The sequence below is a fragment of the Pseudovirgaria hyperparasitica genome, assembly GCF_010093815.1.
Source record: "Pseudovirgaria hyperparasitica strain CBS 121739 unplaced genomic scaffold EJ05scaffold_15, whole genome shotgun sequence".
NCBI lineage: Eukaryota > Fungi > Ascomycota > Dothideomycetes > Acrospermales > Acrospermaceae > Pseudovirgaria > Pseudovirgaria hyperparasitica.
In genome coordinates, this window is record NW_022985563.1 from 626,725 (window position 1) to 640,212 (window position 13,488).

General features: G+C 49.6%; 4 protein-coding genes across 4 annotated transcripts; 2 read left to right on the forward strand and 2 right to left on the reverse strand.

Annotated features, from left to right (window-relative positions):
• Positions 1 to 74: 74 nt before the first annotated feature.
• On the reverse strand, positions 75 to 2,348 carry EJ05DRAFT_468664 (methionyl-tRNA synthetase). Its single transcript, XM_033742879.1, has 2 exons — positions 1,869 to 2,348; positions 75 to 1,804 (listed from the first exon to the last, which is right to left on the reverse strand). The coding sequence occupies exons 1-2, from the start codon at positions 2,056 to 2,058 to the stop codon at positions 177 to 179; spliced, it is 1,818 nt and encodes a 605-aa protein (XP_033597329.1). The 5' UTR covers positions 2,059 to 2,348; the 3' UTR covers positions 75 to 176.
• A 206-nt stretch (positions 2,349 to 2,554) lies between these two features.
• Positions 2,555 to 9,713, forward strand: EJ05DRAFT_533103 (uncharacterized protein). The gene is made up of 13 exons (XM_033749107.1): positions 2,555 to 2,902; positions 2,976 to 3,992; positions 4,044 to 4,215; positions 4,860 to 4,982; positions 5,032 to 6,001; positions 6,052 to 6,233; positions 6,284 to 6,626; positions 6,675 to 6,702; positions 6,751 to 7,071; positions 7,123 to 7,701; positions 7,749 to 7,903; positions 7,956 to 8,053; positions 8,105 to 9,713. The coding sequence occupies exons 1-13, from the start codon at positions 2,801 to 2,803 to the stop codon at positions 9,508 to 9,510; spliced, it is 5,496 nt and encodes a 1,831-aa protein (XP_033597330.1). The 5' UTR covers positions 2,555 to 2,800; the 3' UTR covers positions 9,511 to 9,713.
• A 153-nt stretch (positions 9,714 to 9,866) lies between these two features.
• On the forward strand, positions 9,867 to 11,576 carry EJ05DRAFT_479287 (PP-loop ATPase superfamily protein). The gene has a single exon (XM_033744645.1). It carries the CDS (start codon positions 9,902 to 9,904, stop codon positions 11,174 to 11,176), a length of 1,275 nt encoding a protein of 424 aa, XP_033597331.1. The 5' UTR covers positions 9,867 to 9,901; the 3' UTR covers positions 11,177 to 11,576.
• A 107-nt stretch (positions 11,577 to 11,683) lies between these two features.
• Positions 11,684 to 13,171, reverse strand: EJ05DRAFT_494350 (uncharacterized protein; the record flags this gene model as incomplete). The annotated part of the gene is made up of 1 exon (XM_033746188.1): positions 11,684 to 13,171. The coding sequence occupies one exon, from the start codon at positions 13,169 to 13,171 to the stop codon at positions 11,684 to 11,686; it is 1,488 nt and encodes a 495-aa protein (XP_033597332.1).
• Between the last annotated feature and the right edge of the window lie 317 nt (positions 13,172 to 13,488).

The window sequence follows — 13,488 nt, forward strand, 5'->3', positions numbered from 1 at the left end:
GAAGTAAGACGAGAAGTACTTGGAAGGCTAAATGGGAAAGCACACCAAATGCATATACGCTAAGAATAGCCTTGACACTCATAATTATATACTACTTCAACAATTAAAAGTAAGATGAGCTTTGTATTCTTCGAATAGATTGATAAACATTTCAATCAGCCACTAATAACAGTTATCTACTCTGCAAGGCACGCTTTCTCTATGGGTATACCATCCGCTTTGGATCGTCCGCCCTTTTGGGATTTCTCTTTCTTAGGCCCGTCTTTTTTGAGTCCCTGTTTTCCAAACGTATCTCTCCATTGCGATGCTTTCGTAGGATCAAGTCGTCGAAAGAGAAGAGCCGCAGTGCCCACCGTATGTCCGGGTGAAACTGCCTTGGTATCCCAGACATCAGGTATGAGATCTGGCTTTGTCTTAAGTTGATTCTGTATTGATTGTGCAGTATCCGGCATATACGGAGCCAGAAGCGCCGCAATGAGGTGTGCAAGGTTTACGGCGTACCCGATAATAGCTGCACATTTTAATGGCTGGCTCATGGCCAGCTTGTTGTCTAGACCTTCGGATTGAAGGAAAACATTACCGCGCTGTGAGATGCGGAGGATAGTGTTGAGGGCGGCGCGCAGCTTGACTCCGTCTAACTCTTGAATGTACTGTGTCAGGAGAGCATTGATATCTTCCTCTAAAACGTCAAGGGATGCCTCTTTGTGCGAAGTGTACTCGGGGACGACACCCTCATAATGCGACCCGTTTAAGAATTTGAGCACACGATTGATGAAGTTTCCGAGGTTTTTGAGCAGCAAGTTGTTATTACCACTAATCAACGCATCCCAATTGAATTCGCTGTCCCCGCTCTCTGGACGATGAGCGAGTAGATAGAAGCGCCAGATATCAGCAGGAATACCAGTGTTCCTAGCCGTGTCCCCAAACACGCCTATGCCGCGGGATTTTGAAAACTTACCACCCTCGTATGTGAGATACTCAGTACTTGAAAGGTGGTGGAGCTTCGTCCAATCGTCCTGTGATCCAAGCTGCGAGCCTGGAAAGATTACCGAATGATATGAGACGTTATCTTTACCAAGAAATTGATAGAGTTGCACATCGTCCGGGCTATGCCACCAGCGCCTCCATTCAGGTGTATACTGTGCCGTGATAGAGATATATCCGATACAAGCGTCAAACCATGAGTAGATGACCTTATCTTCGTATTGCGCGATAGGTACCGCTATACCCCATTTTAGATCGCGAGTAATACTCCGTGGAATAAGGCCCTCTTTCAACCAGGCTTCGGTGATACGCTTGCCATTTTCGGACCACGCGCCTTTCTTGGCGGACTGGCGATAGAAAGCATCGATTTTAGGTTGCAGCTTGTCTAACCTTAGAAACATGTGTTTAGTTTCCTGTACGACTGGTGTAGAGCCATCAACTTTGCATCGAGGATTTTTGAGATCAAGAGTGTCTAAAATCTTCCCGCATCCATCGCACTGGTCTCCTCGAGCATCTGGGTAGCTACAAGCATTGCATTCACCCTCAACAAAGCGATCCGCTAGAAAGGAGAGATGTTGTTGGCAATACAGTTGATTTGTCCAGCGTTCCTCGAGGAACCCATTGTTCTGCAACTTTAAGAAGACATCTTGGGTAGTTTGACTATGTAGCTCATGCGTTGTACGTCCGAAGATATCGAAGCTGATGTTGAACCAGCGGTAGATGTCGGCGTGGATAGCGAAATATCGATCGCAGAGCTCTTTCGGTGTGCAATTCTCTGCAAGGGCTTTCACTTCCGCCGTCGTTCCATATTCATCAGTGCCTGTAAGCAACGAATGAGAATCCTTTGTCATCGACGATCTTGGCTGAGATAGAGAAACACTAACCACAAACGTAGAGCGTTCTGAGTCCACGGCCTCTGCAGTAACGGGCAAAGACGTCCGCAGACAACACTGACCCTATGATATTGCCCAGGTGAGGCACATTGTTGACGTACGGCAATGCACTCGTAATGAGGATATTGCGTTCCCCTGGTTCAGGGAGAATGGTCTGTTGTACGCCTGAATGTAGCGACATACTGGGAGAGGTAATGAAGTTTTAGGGAGCTGTTTCGCTACCGCTTATAGAGACTTGTATTACTGGCAAAGGATAAAGGTATTGAAACGAGCTGTTTCGTAGTTGCATGTATAATGGATGCTCGTGTCTCGTCATAGAATGAAGTTATGTTGTGGTGGCTCATGGCGCAGACTATTTGATATGACTGCAATAACAGATGCGTCAGAGGGAGGGATGACTCTTAGATCTATTCAGTTGTACAGCGGGCGGCGCGGGAGGACCCAAATGCTCCGGCCAAGTTCAAGGCTAAGGCGACAAGGCGCCACTCTCAAGACAACCTTGTTCTATATAATATGATTATATGTATGAACTTAGTAACCTATAATTGATATACAGTACATCCATGGATGTCTATATATAGTCGAGCTCACGCAGCTTAACTAAGTTAGCGTATATTTTACATCTAGCCCCAGCCACGCTGTGGGTCTAGCTTCGACGATTCCTCGTTTACGCTCGACCGCGACTGGCCTACAGCCTCAGTGGGCTCTGGCTGCACAGCCAATGCCTTTCGCAGTCCAACACCAACTGTTGAACTATTTGTTTCCTCCCTTGAATCTGCCTTCCCGTATACATTCCTTGCTTCTTCCAGCGTCGCTCTTTGTACCTTATTGCTCCCGTTTATCACTCTCATCTGTTTCCGGCCTCGAATTGTCGCCCTCACACGGACTGGAGAATCGCCTTCCCAGGGGCCGTTTTGACAAACATGGTAGAGAACAATGCGCCACGAGGTGCGCAGTGGGCTGGACTACCCATGAAGCAGCTCACTCTACTGGCCCTGACCTTCCAGAACTCAGCACTCATTCTTGTATGTGCTCCAGGACCAAGGCACCATCGCTCTACACTCCTCCCCTCGCAAGGTCGCTGACAGCTATTTTCAGATTATGCACTATTCACGAATAATGCCTTTGGTAGACTCTAATCGATATTTTACCTCCACCGCCGTCTTTATAAACGAAGTCCTTAAATTGGGAATATCAGTGACCATGGCACTGTACGAGATGTCGAACACTATGCCCCCCTCGACACCTGCTACTACGCTTTTCGGCAATGTCTCTAGGAATATATTCACAGGAGATAGCTGGAAGCTCGGAATTCCTGCTGTACTCTATACGTTTCAGAACACACTACAATATGTTGCTGTCAGCAACCTGGATGCTGCCACCTTCCAGGTCACATACCAATTGAAGATTCTTACTACTGCGCTGTTCAGCGTGGTTCTGCTCGGCAGGACTCTCTCTGGACGCAAGTGGGGTTCACTCGTCTTGCTCATGATCGGCGTTGGTGTTGTACAGCTACCGACGAAGGCGGAAGTTACTACATTTACGACCTTCAAAGAGTCGCAAGCGAAGTTTCACATCCCGCGGACCGTCGGAGATTTGCGAGACGTTGGGCGAGCTATTGCAGTTGAAGTTGCCGAAAGGGCTACCTTGCTAGGGGCTGGAATATTGCAACGGTCAGCGACGTATGAAGGTATTGAGGAGGACCGCCGGCTGCAGAATCCGACTTTGAATGCTCAACTGGGCTTGTTCGCAGTAGTCATTGCTTGTATGTTGTCTGGACTTGCAGGAGTGTACTTTGAGAAAGTCCTCAAAGATGGCCAGAAAACGACTACGATGTGGACGCGAAACGTCCAGCTCTCCTTCTATTCTCTTTTCCCTTCCTTTTTCATCGGTGTTCTGTTCAAGGATGGAGAAGAGATCTCAAAACTCGGTTTCTTTGCTGGTTACAATTGGGTTGTCTGGACAGCGATAACGTTCCAAGCTGCTGGAGGTGTCATAGTTGCCTTGGTCGTCAACTATGCTGACAATATCGCCAAGAACTTTGCTACGAGCATCAGCATACTTTTGAGTTTCATAGCGAGTGTCTGGTTCTTTGATCTTACGATCACGCTCAATGTAAGCATCAGTTTTAACCACTTGCAGCCTCTGATACTAACTAATTCCTAGTTTGTGCTTGGTACCGCAATTGTACTATTTGCAACATATATGTACAGCAGTGAGGATATGTCTAGAGCATCGCAAAAACTAAGCATTGCACCGTACGAGAAGACCACAATTGAAGGTGATCCGAACTTTTTCGAGCAAGAAAGATCTCTTCTATCGCCTTCGAGGTCAGAGGGTACATCCTCTTCACAACCTGGGACACCTAGTGAACGCGTGTTCAGATCTAATTCGCTAAAGCACGGTAAAGAACGAGACGACTGATTAGTCCTTTTGAATGAACGAAGAGTACACAATGAAAATAATTCTTTGCTCAACACAGTATAGTCTTCTTTGTGCTCACGTTATGAGCTTTGCAGAATTGGATGGGGACATTAGCGGCTATAACACCCGGGCATTGCTGGCGTCAAGGTATAGAAGCGGTAGGCATTTTCTATGTATATACCCTCTTTGTACAGCGCTTCATCTATTGATTGAATTTGCGATCTCGTCCCATGCTTCTCGTTGTAAATTTCCCACGTGACGGCGACGGGTGTCTCCGTGCGACCTCTTCTTCCACGGTTCATGAGCTTCACCACCTCGAGCATGATGCGTCACGGCTGCAACAATGGATGTGTTTGATCTTCTTGATAATCTTGACAGTGTGACCAGAGGGTCAAAAGTGCCGGAAAGACCACAGCTCTACGAACCTAGTCCTTCGGACACTCATTGTGGTATGTCACAAATCCTACAGAATGAGAGCTTTGAAAATGAGATGCCTTACGATGAATTCGGTGAGCATTCTTTGACCCCGTCAGTATAGTACTACTCATTTCATCGCAGACGAAGAGCTCCTGGCGCAGCCTTATGTAGATCGGCGAGTGCAAGCAGAGCGAGGCACAGCTCGACTGTCACTGGCTCCGACCACAACGAGAAGTGCTGCTTCCACGACTCGGCCCAACTTATGTCAGTTATTCGTATGATATCCCGATTCAATGCTAAGCATAGCTCCAAGCTCAATATTCACGACCGGTTGTTTCAAAGCATAGCTCGTCACCGCCTCGTATCATGCCATCAAGTCCATCTCTAGACGTTGGAAAGAGACGCGATCGCGATCGTCGCGCCTTACAATCACAGTTTTCTCAATGCTCAGCCATAACTGGGTCAGGAACACAACCATCGGGATCTTTAGTCAGGAAGACAACGCAATCCCAAGCACTACTCAAAAACCAACTTCCGATTGTACATGGCGTCCGCCTTGTGCCACGCTCCATACTACCGGATCGCTTCCGTACTGTATTTCCGTTCCCTCTGTTCAACGCGGTCCAGTCAAAGTCCATTGACAAGGTATATCATTCCGATGACAACTTTGTCCTTTCGTCGCCCACTGGAAGCGGAAAGACTGCCATTCTCGAGCTCGCCATATGCCGTGCAATTGGTCAATACCCAGGTGGGCAGTTCAAGATTGTCTATCAAGCACCATTCAAGGCGTTATGTTCCGAGAGGTACAATGATTGGCAAAGGAAGTTTGGTCCACTCGATTTACCGTGCGCTGAGCTCACAGGGGACACCGAAGCTAACGAGTTGAAGAATGTTCAAAATGCAACCATTATCATAACGACTCCTGAGAAATGGGACAGTCTGACGCGGAAATGGAAGGACCATGAAAGACTCATGCGTATGGTCAAGCTCTTTCTCATTGACGAAGTACATATTCTCAAAGATGAACGTGGTCCGACACTGGAGGCTATTGTATCACGTATGAAGTCGATGGGTACTGACATGCGGTTTGTAGCTCTCTCAGCCACGGTGCCGAACCTCGAAGACGTAGCAATGTGGCTGGGTAGGAATAGCCGCGAGCAAAATGAACCAGCGCCCATGGAGAGGTTCGGCGAGGAGCTACGACCTGTCATGCTGGAAAAGCATGTATGTGGTTATAATTCGAGCAGCAATGATTTTGCTCTCGATAAAACGCTGACATCGAAGTAAGTCTGAAAGGATTAATAGATTCTTCTTTGGCTGAGACTCATATCAGGCTTTCTGAAGTGATACCGAAGTATTCTCATCGTAAGCCGATCATGGTATTCTGCATGACACAAAAGTCAGCTGTTAGTACTGCCAAAACCCTGGCCAATTGGTGGTCGGAGCGCCCAAGAAACAATCGATTTTGGGATGCTCCAAATCATCCTATTCCTCTCGCTGACGGCGAATTGCGAGGTGAGTTGTGTTGGCAGCTAAAGAAGCTATCTTTGACCATGATCGATTAGCTTTCGCCGCATCTGGAGTCGCGTTTCACCACGGATCAGTTGACAGTGGGGACCGACACCTCGTGGAGAAGGCGTACCTTGCCGGCGATATCAGCGTAATTTGTTGTACCTCAACCCTCGCAGCGGGAATTAATTTACCATGCCATATGGTGATCATCAAGAACACTGTGGCTTGGTCTGGTACAGGTCCAAGGGAGTACTCCGACCTGGAGATTATGCAGATGCTTGGACGAGCAGGGAGACCTCAATTCGACAATACCGCAGTGGGGGTGATCATGACATCCTCTAGCAAAGTTGCCCACTACGAAAATCTAGTCTCTGGACAAGAACCTGTAGAAAGCCAGTATGTTATGTCTATCTATGCTCAACCTCCCTAGCTGATTTTTTTCAGACTTCATCTGAATCTTATCGAGCATCTGGTAAGTTGACGTCGAATGCGAAGGCTACTGGGCCCTAATGCAACGTAGAATGCCGAAGTCACACTAGGCACGACCTCTGACTTGCAGTCGGCTAAGAGATGGTTAGGTGGAACCTTCCTGTCTGTTCGCATGTTGAAGAATCCTACCCATTACGAGATTGATAATATCACGGACGCGGGTAGCCTTGACGAACGACTCAGTAAGATTTGTTCTCGCAATATGGCCTCCCTGAAGGATCACGAACTCGTATGCGGCAGCCAAAACTTCAGACCAACCGAGTACGGCAATGCTATGGCACGGTATTATGTTCGATTTGATACAATGCTGTTATTTCTGGGCTTGCCTCGACAGGCTAAAGTATCAGAGATCGTCAGTCCAGTCCAATCCACATTGATGTCACTCATCTTGACAAAGCAATAGCTATCAGCCCTTGCACAAGCTGCAGAGTATAGAGATATACGCTTCCGCATCCCGGAAAAGTCAGTCTACAAAGAGGTCAACGGATCTAATCTGATCAAGTTCAGCATCAAGGTAGACCTGGCATTGCCAGCTCACAAGACATCCCTCCTTATGCAGATGGCACTTGGTGGTGTCGACTTCCCAAGAGATGAGAAGGCAATAAAATGCAGCGTACAATTCGGTTTGGACCAAGGAATAGTCTTCAAACATATCAACCGCCTTGTACGGTGCGTCATCGACTGCCAGCTCTTCCGTGAAGACGCGCTTGCGGCTCGAAACGCACTCATGCTTGAGAGGAGTTTTAGTGCCCGAGCCTGGGACGATAGCCCTTTGCAACTGACTCAGCTAGAACACATTGGTCCTGTTGCGGGAAGAAAGTTGATGGGCGCCAATATTTGCTCAATCGAGGATCTCGAGAACACCGAGCCGCATCGACTTGAGACCATACTGAAGCGGTATCCTCCGTTTGGAAGACAGGTGCTTGATTCGCTGAAGTCATTTCCGAAGCTACGCGTTGGCATGCAAATGACCGGACACTCGGTATGTGTCCGCTGCATCCAATCATCACACACTAATATCTGATTCAGGTTTCGAAGTCAGGGGAGGGCGTGAAGGTTCATGTGAAAGCAGAAATAGGCTTCATGAATGAGAAACCTCCTTTGATATTCAGGAAAAGGCCAGTTTTCATATGCGTACTCGCAGAGACTTCAGATGGCAGGGTTGCGCACTTTGCTCGCACTAGGTAACAACGACCTCTTCGTAAAGATCACTGGCCTGTACTGATGTTCATCGAGTTCAAAGAAATTGAACACCGGGCTAGATCTTTTCTTCTCAGCTACATTAACAGCAGTAAACCAACATATCATTTGTTACGTCATGTGTGAATCAATCGGTATGCTGTCGAGGTAAGTGCATGTAATCATATATTCTAATCATTTCGCAGCTGGAACACTTCGACGTGCGTCTCTGACACACCAGCTGTCTCCCTATCTCTTTCCGAAAGCTATTCAAGTAGTAGAGCCTTCTTCACCGGAGGAGTGTAAGCCCATGTCCAACATTTCACGTCGACGAGCCGATGTCTACTCTCGCCACCGCAGTCTTGGAGAAGCTAGTGAAGACTACGGAGACGATGATCTAGACGACGAAGATTTCGCCTACCTTGCTCCGAAGGATCTAAACTTCGAGCATATTGATGACTTTAAGAAGCCTAAGGGCAAGATAACCCATCAGAACCAAGCGAATGATGAATCACAAGCGCTATTGCCTGAGAGGGATCACATCTCAGAGCCTGAAAGAATGGAGAACGGAAACTATTTCTGCAATCATGTTTGCAAAAACAAACTGTCATGTAAGCATCTATGCTGCAGAGAAGGTCTAGAGAAGCCACCAAAGAAATCCGCAAAGAAGCGTGCCACAAACCATGAGCCGTCCGAGACCCAGCGATATTCGAAGACAGCCAAGAAACAAATCAAACTCGACCTTAGTGCCACAAAGCTGAAGTCTGAATGGCCTAGATTCAAGGAGCCGTGCATCGAGATCGACTTAACCCAAACTATGCCTGGTCATACTTACACGAAGCATAGCTCGTATGAGTCCCAAAGCCTGCATCGTTCTCATAGTACTGTCCAGCGTGGGTCAGGCAAACAGACCTCAAACGTGCCCGACACCATACCAAGTAAGCCGCGGGCGTCGGATGCTACGAGCAAAAATCTTAGACTTTCTTTCCTTCCTGCACCTCTCCATAACGATGTAAGTAGCGACTACGGCGACGTCCTGAGCGATATAAATACCACGTCAACGCCTCCGCATTGCAAATCAAAATTCTCATTGCACGATGACGAAGAGGACGATATTGAAAGTCTTGAAGAGGCTATGATTGGAGTTACCGATTCGCAAGACCTGAAATATGATCGTGGAACATACGATGACGAGTCGTTTGACTGCACGCAGTTCAATGTCTACGAGGATGTACAGATGATAAACCAGGCTTCTCAGAAGGTTGGCGCGATGCGGTCAGTTAAGTACAATGAAAGCTTACCAGTGGAAGAAAAGGCGGATTATATATCAGAATATGAACCAGCCCAAGTCACGCCAACCAAGTCTGTGTCGTTATTCGTTGGAGACACGAGCCGTGTGGGACCAGCACAAAAGGCACCAGTAGCGCGGACAACTGGTACAGCGTCTACCTTCTTTAGCTCCAGAGCTGCCGAAGCTGAGGACCTGATTTCTACAGCTGTAGGTGTCGAAGTCGAACATAATGCAGGAGGCGATGTGGTTATACCTCCTGGATACGAGGGCATAGATCCCTGTCTGATCGCTGAATTCGGTGATATCGTTGACTTCACTTAGGAATGTGAGTATTGAAAGGGGAGGAGCGCAAGAGACACGTGAGGAAATCTGCGATAGCTTATAATGAATATACATATAAATATATGATGGTAATGATATATGCTAGCTTGGCTGAATTGTTCCTATAACCCGCCGAAAGAGGACGATGAAAAGAGGTATAACGACACAAGTACTACAAATTAATTCATGTTGGGATACTTGCAAGTCTATTGATTGAAGTAATTAACCTAAGACCCCACGCAGAAGGCTTCGTCATTCAAGGCGTGACTCGCGCAACCCCACAGCATGACTCGCTACGACGGCCCCACCAAAAATCCAAGACCTCCAATCTCTCGAGCAGCATTAAATACTCCGATAACCTCACCGCCTCCACCTTTCTCCAGCGACGAAGATGCCAGCATCCCCTTGTGCCCTCTGTAAAACCTCGCGCGCCCTTATCGTTCGACCCAAGAACCACCAAAAGTTGTGCAAACCGTGCTTCCTGCATGTCTTTGAGACCGAGATCCACCACACAATAACCACAAACGCCCTCTTCCACCGCGGTGAACGGATCGCCATAGGCGCCTCCGGTGGTAAAGATAGCACCGTCCTTGCATCAGTCCTCAAGACCCTCAATGAGCGCTACGACTACGGCCTCGAACTCATCCTTCTCTCTATAGACGAGGGCATCACCGGCTACCGTGACGACAGCCTTGAGACAGTGAAGAGAAACGCCGTGCAGTATGGCATGGAGCTGAAAATTGTGGGCTATGGAGAGCTATATGGGTGGACGATGGACCAGGTCGTTAGCCAGGTGGGCAAAAAGGGCAATTGCACCTACTGTGGGGTGTTCAGACGGCAGGCATTAGACCGCGGAGCGGCGATGCTCGGTGTCAGACATGTAGTGACGGGGCATAATGCAGATGACATGGCAGAGACAGTGCTCATGAACCTACTCCGAGGTGATCTGCCGAGGTTAGCAAGGACAACGAGCATCGTCACTAAGACGCCGAACGCGGCCGCGAAGATGGACACAAAAGACGGCAGAACAGACGATGGCATAGAAATCATCCCGGACGTAATCTCGCACACCGACATCATCCGCTCTAAGCCGCTCAAATACGCTTACGAGAAGGAAATCGTCCTCTACGCACACCACAAGAGCCTCGACTACTTCAGCACTGAGTGCATTTACTCACCCGAAGCCTTCCGCGGCAGCGCACGAGCTCTGATCAAAAATCTCGAGCGTATCCGTCCCAGCGCGATTCTAGATGTCGTGCGTAGTGGCGAGGACATGGCGAAGCTTGTGCCCGCAGAATTCGGGGGCGCACAGACCGAAGAAGAAGGCGAAGGTGGCTGTGGAGCCGCGCAAGGCCGGACGGGGGGCGGGAGTATGGGATCATTGGAGGCAAAGCTGAGGGAGGATGAAGGTGCAAAGATGAGAGAGGTGGAGGCCCTGGAGACAGAGATCACACTACCCATCCGCACAAAGGGGAAACCGAAGAGTAAGCCGAAGAAGGGAGCGCCGACGCAGGCGAAGAAATACCAGAAGCAGGTCATGGGCCAGTGTGAGAGGTGCGGATATCTGTCAAGTCAGAGCGTGTGCAAGGCTTGTACGCTGCTCGAAGGGCTGAACAAGGCTAGGCCGAAGGCAGACATTGGGATTGTGGTTGGACTGGATACGTGAAAGAGTAAAGAAAGGTATAACGACTACGCTTCTGATGCTCTAGGAGCGCATAGATTCAGTAGAGTCCGGGGCCCGCACGACTGATACAGCAATAACGCCGGTGGTCCTTCGTGCTTCGATCAAAGTTACGACGACTGAACAAAAGTGAGGCCTCGACAACAGCACTGGCAGCCATGAAGATCCGTATCTTCGATAGCGCCAGAGCACAGGCACGTCTGCGCCTTATCCTCGAGGTTCATATAGACAAACCATACAGCAATTTTTTTGCTTTGCTATACAGCGGCCGAATAAGATAATATCCCAAGATCCCTTTATATAGAGTTTAGAGAGCCTATTTACCATCGCCGCTACGGTATATACATACACGCTCGTATATATAATGAGACACACACAATACAAACGTCCGCATCCAAACGAACGCTCTTCTCATTGATGAATAGCAATGCTGCTTGGGCTATACTTTACCCATTTCCCGCAAGATGTCCCCGAAGAGGCAATATCCCAACCCTACCCCGTTCCTCCACCCCATAAATCCCTCCAAAACTGCCTCATCCCATACCTCTTCCCACCCTCTTCATCTCTGACTCTGACAGCCGCACCCGTTCCCACAACTCGATCGAGTAAACCTCCCCGTACACCACCATCACTAATGACACTACTCCGCGCCCTGGGCGCCAGCGCACGCATTCTTATCTCAGGTGCCAGCTGAGGCGCGACGTCGGTGTAGCACGCGCGCAATTCGCGCTCGAGGTGGAAATAGGGCTTTTGTGCGACGCGGGGTGCTTGTAGGTTGTAAGTGCGTGTTAGGGCGTTGAGCGAGGCGATCGCGTGGGTCAGGTAAGCTTGCTCTGTGGAAAGCCAGCTGGGGTCGCGGAAGGGGTGAACTGTGGGGGGAGATGTTGGTAATGTTGCGGCGGTATCTGGAGAGGTGATGGGTGCTGGGGTGCTATCTGCGGTTACGGCGTCTGTGGTAACAAGGATTTCTTCGTCAATGACGTTGGCAGTTGGAAAGGGGGTCAACGAGGGCGCATCTGGGACGTGCAGTTCGCTGGAGGGGGAAATCTGCGATATGTGACCTTCGGCACTGATGGTGTTCATGCGCTCCTCCTTGACACGACTGCTAGGGTTCTCGCGTAGCTCTGCTTCGGCATACAGCTGCGCACGGCGGATCTGTTCTTCGAGCGTACCACCCTTGCTCGCGATTGTGCGTGCGGCATGGCGCTTCCAGTCGTTCCGTAGACGCGCACGGAACTTTGCTGCCGCACTGACAAGTTCCTGTTGTTTCTCAATCCACGGAGGGACGATCTCCTGCTTCTGGATGATCTTGTTCATGAAGTACTCGGTGGTGTCGAGAAAGGGGCTGCTGGCGGTGTAGTCGCGCTCGATGACTTGGCCACGAGGGAGATTCTTGAACTGGCCACGAGCGATAGCGTCCTCGATGCGTTCGTTGGCGAGGGAGGCGAGGCCTTGGATAGTGCCTGGGACGACGCTGCGGGCGTGTGGGTGGAATTTGGCACGCATCTCGGCCAGCATCTTCTCTCGCTCTTCCTTGCTGACAGGAGAGTCCTTGATCTTCTCGTACGTAGCAGTATTCTCCTTTGCTCTTGCAATCACACTGGCAATTCCGGGCTTGTGCTTTGCTCTTCCGGTGTCTACTGTTTGAGGCATTCGGAATGGCTGTCCTGATGATTGTCGCGAGCTTCGCATGGGTTTATGAGAATCTGTTAGCATCCTGAGCGCAGCATCTTCGACGCTCTCCATTCCTTGCCACGGTTGTGACATTGCGATATTCCGGGCATGTCTCGGGGTCGTGTTGCCCATCTCAACCTGCGCGAGTGCACTAGCATGCTGGTTCCGGAAGTTTGCGCCTGCAATGCGCTCCTCAAGCTGCCGCCGAAGGTCTTCGCTGAAGCCTGCATCCGAGACAGCTCTCGCAGCGCCACGGGGATTTGACTCCAGCGATTCATTGCTCATTTGTTCGAGCCGAGCTGACATCGCTCCTCGCTCGGCCTCTTTCTCTGTTTCCCTTGCATCATCGCGCTGATTTGTAGCGTGTGAGGCATCTTGGCCAGCGCTCTCAAGCAGTGGAGAATCTGCGGTCTTGGAGGCGTATCGCCTCGATGGAACTTGGAACGTGGGAGAGAGGCACTTGGCTCGTATGCAGCGAGCGCAAATATATGGAAAGACACTCTCCGCGGGACGCATCAAGCAGGGGCCTGAGGACGCTACACAGAGCAGATGGCTAAAGACTAAACATCCATCACGGAATGCAAGTCGTCAAGAACCGGAGCTCGGATTTAGCGGAACCTGCG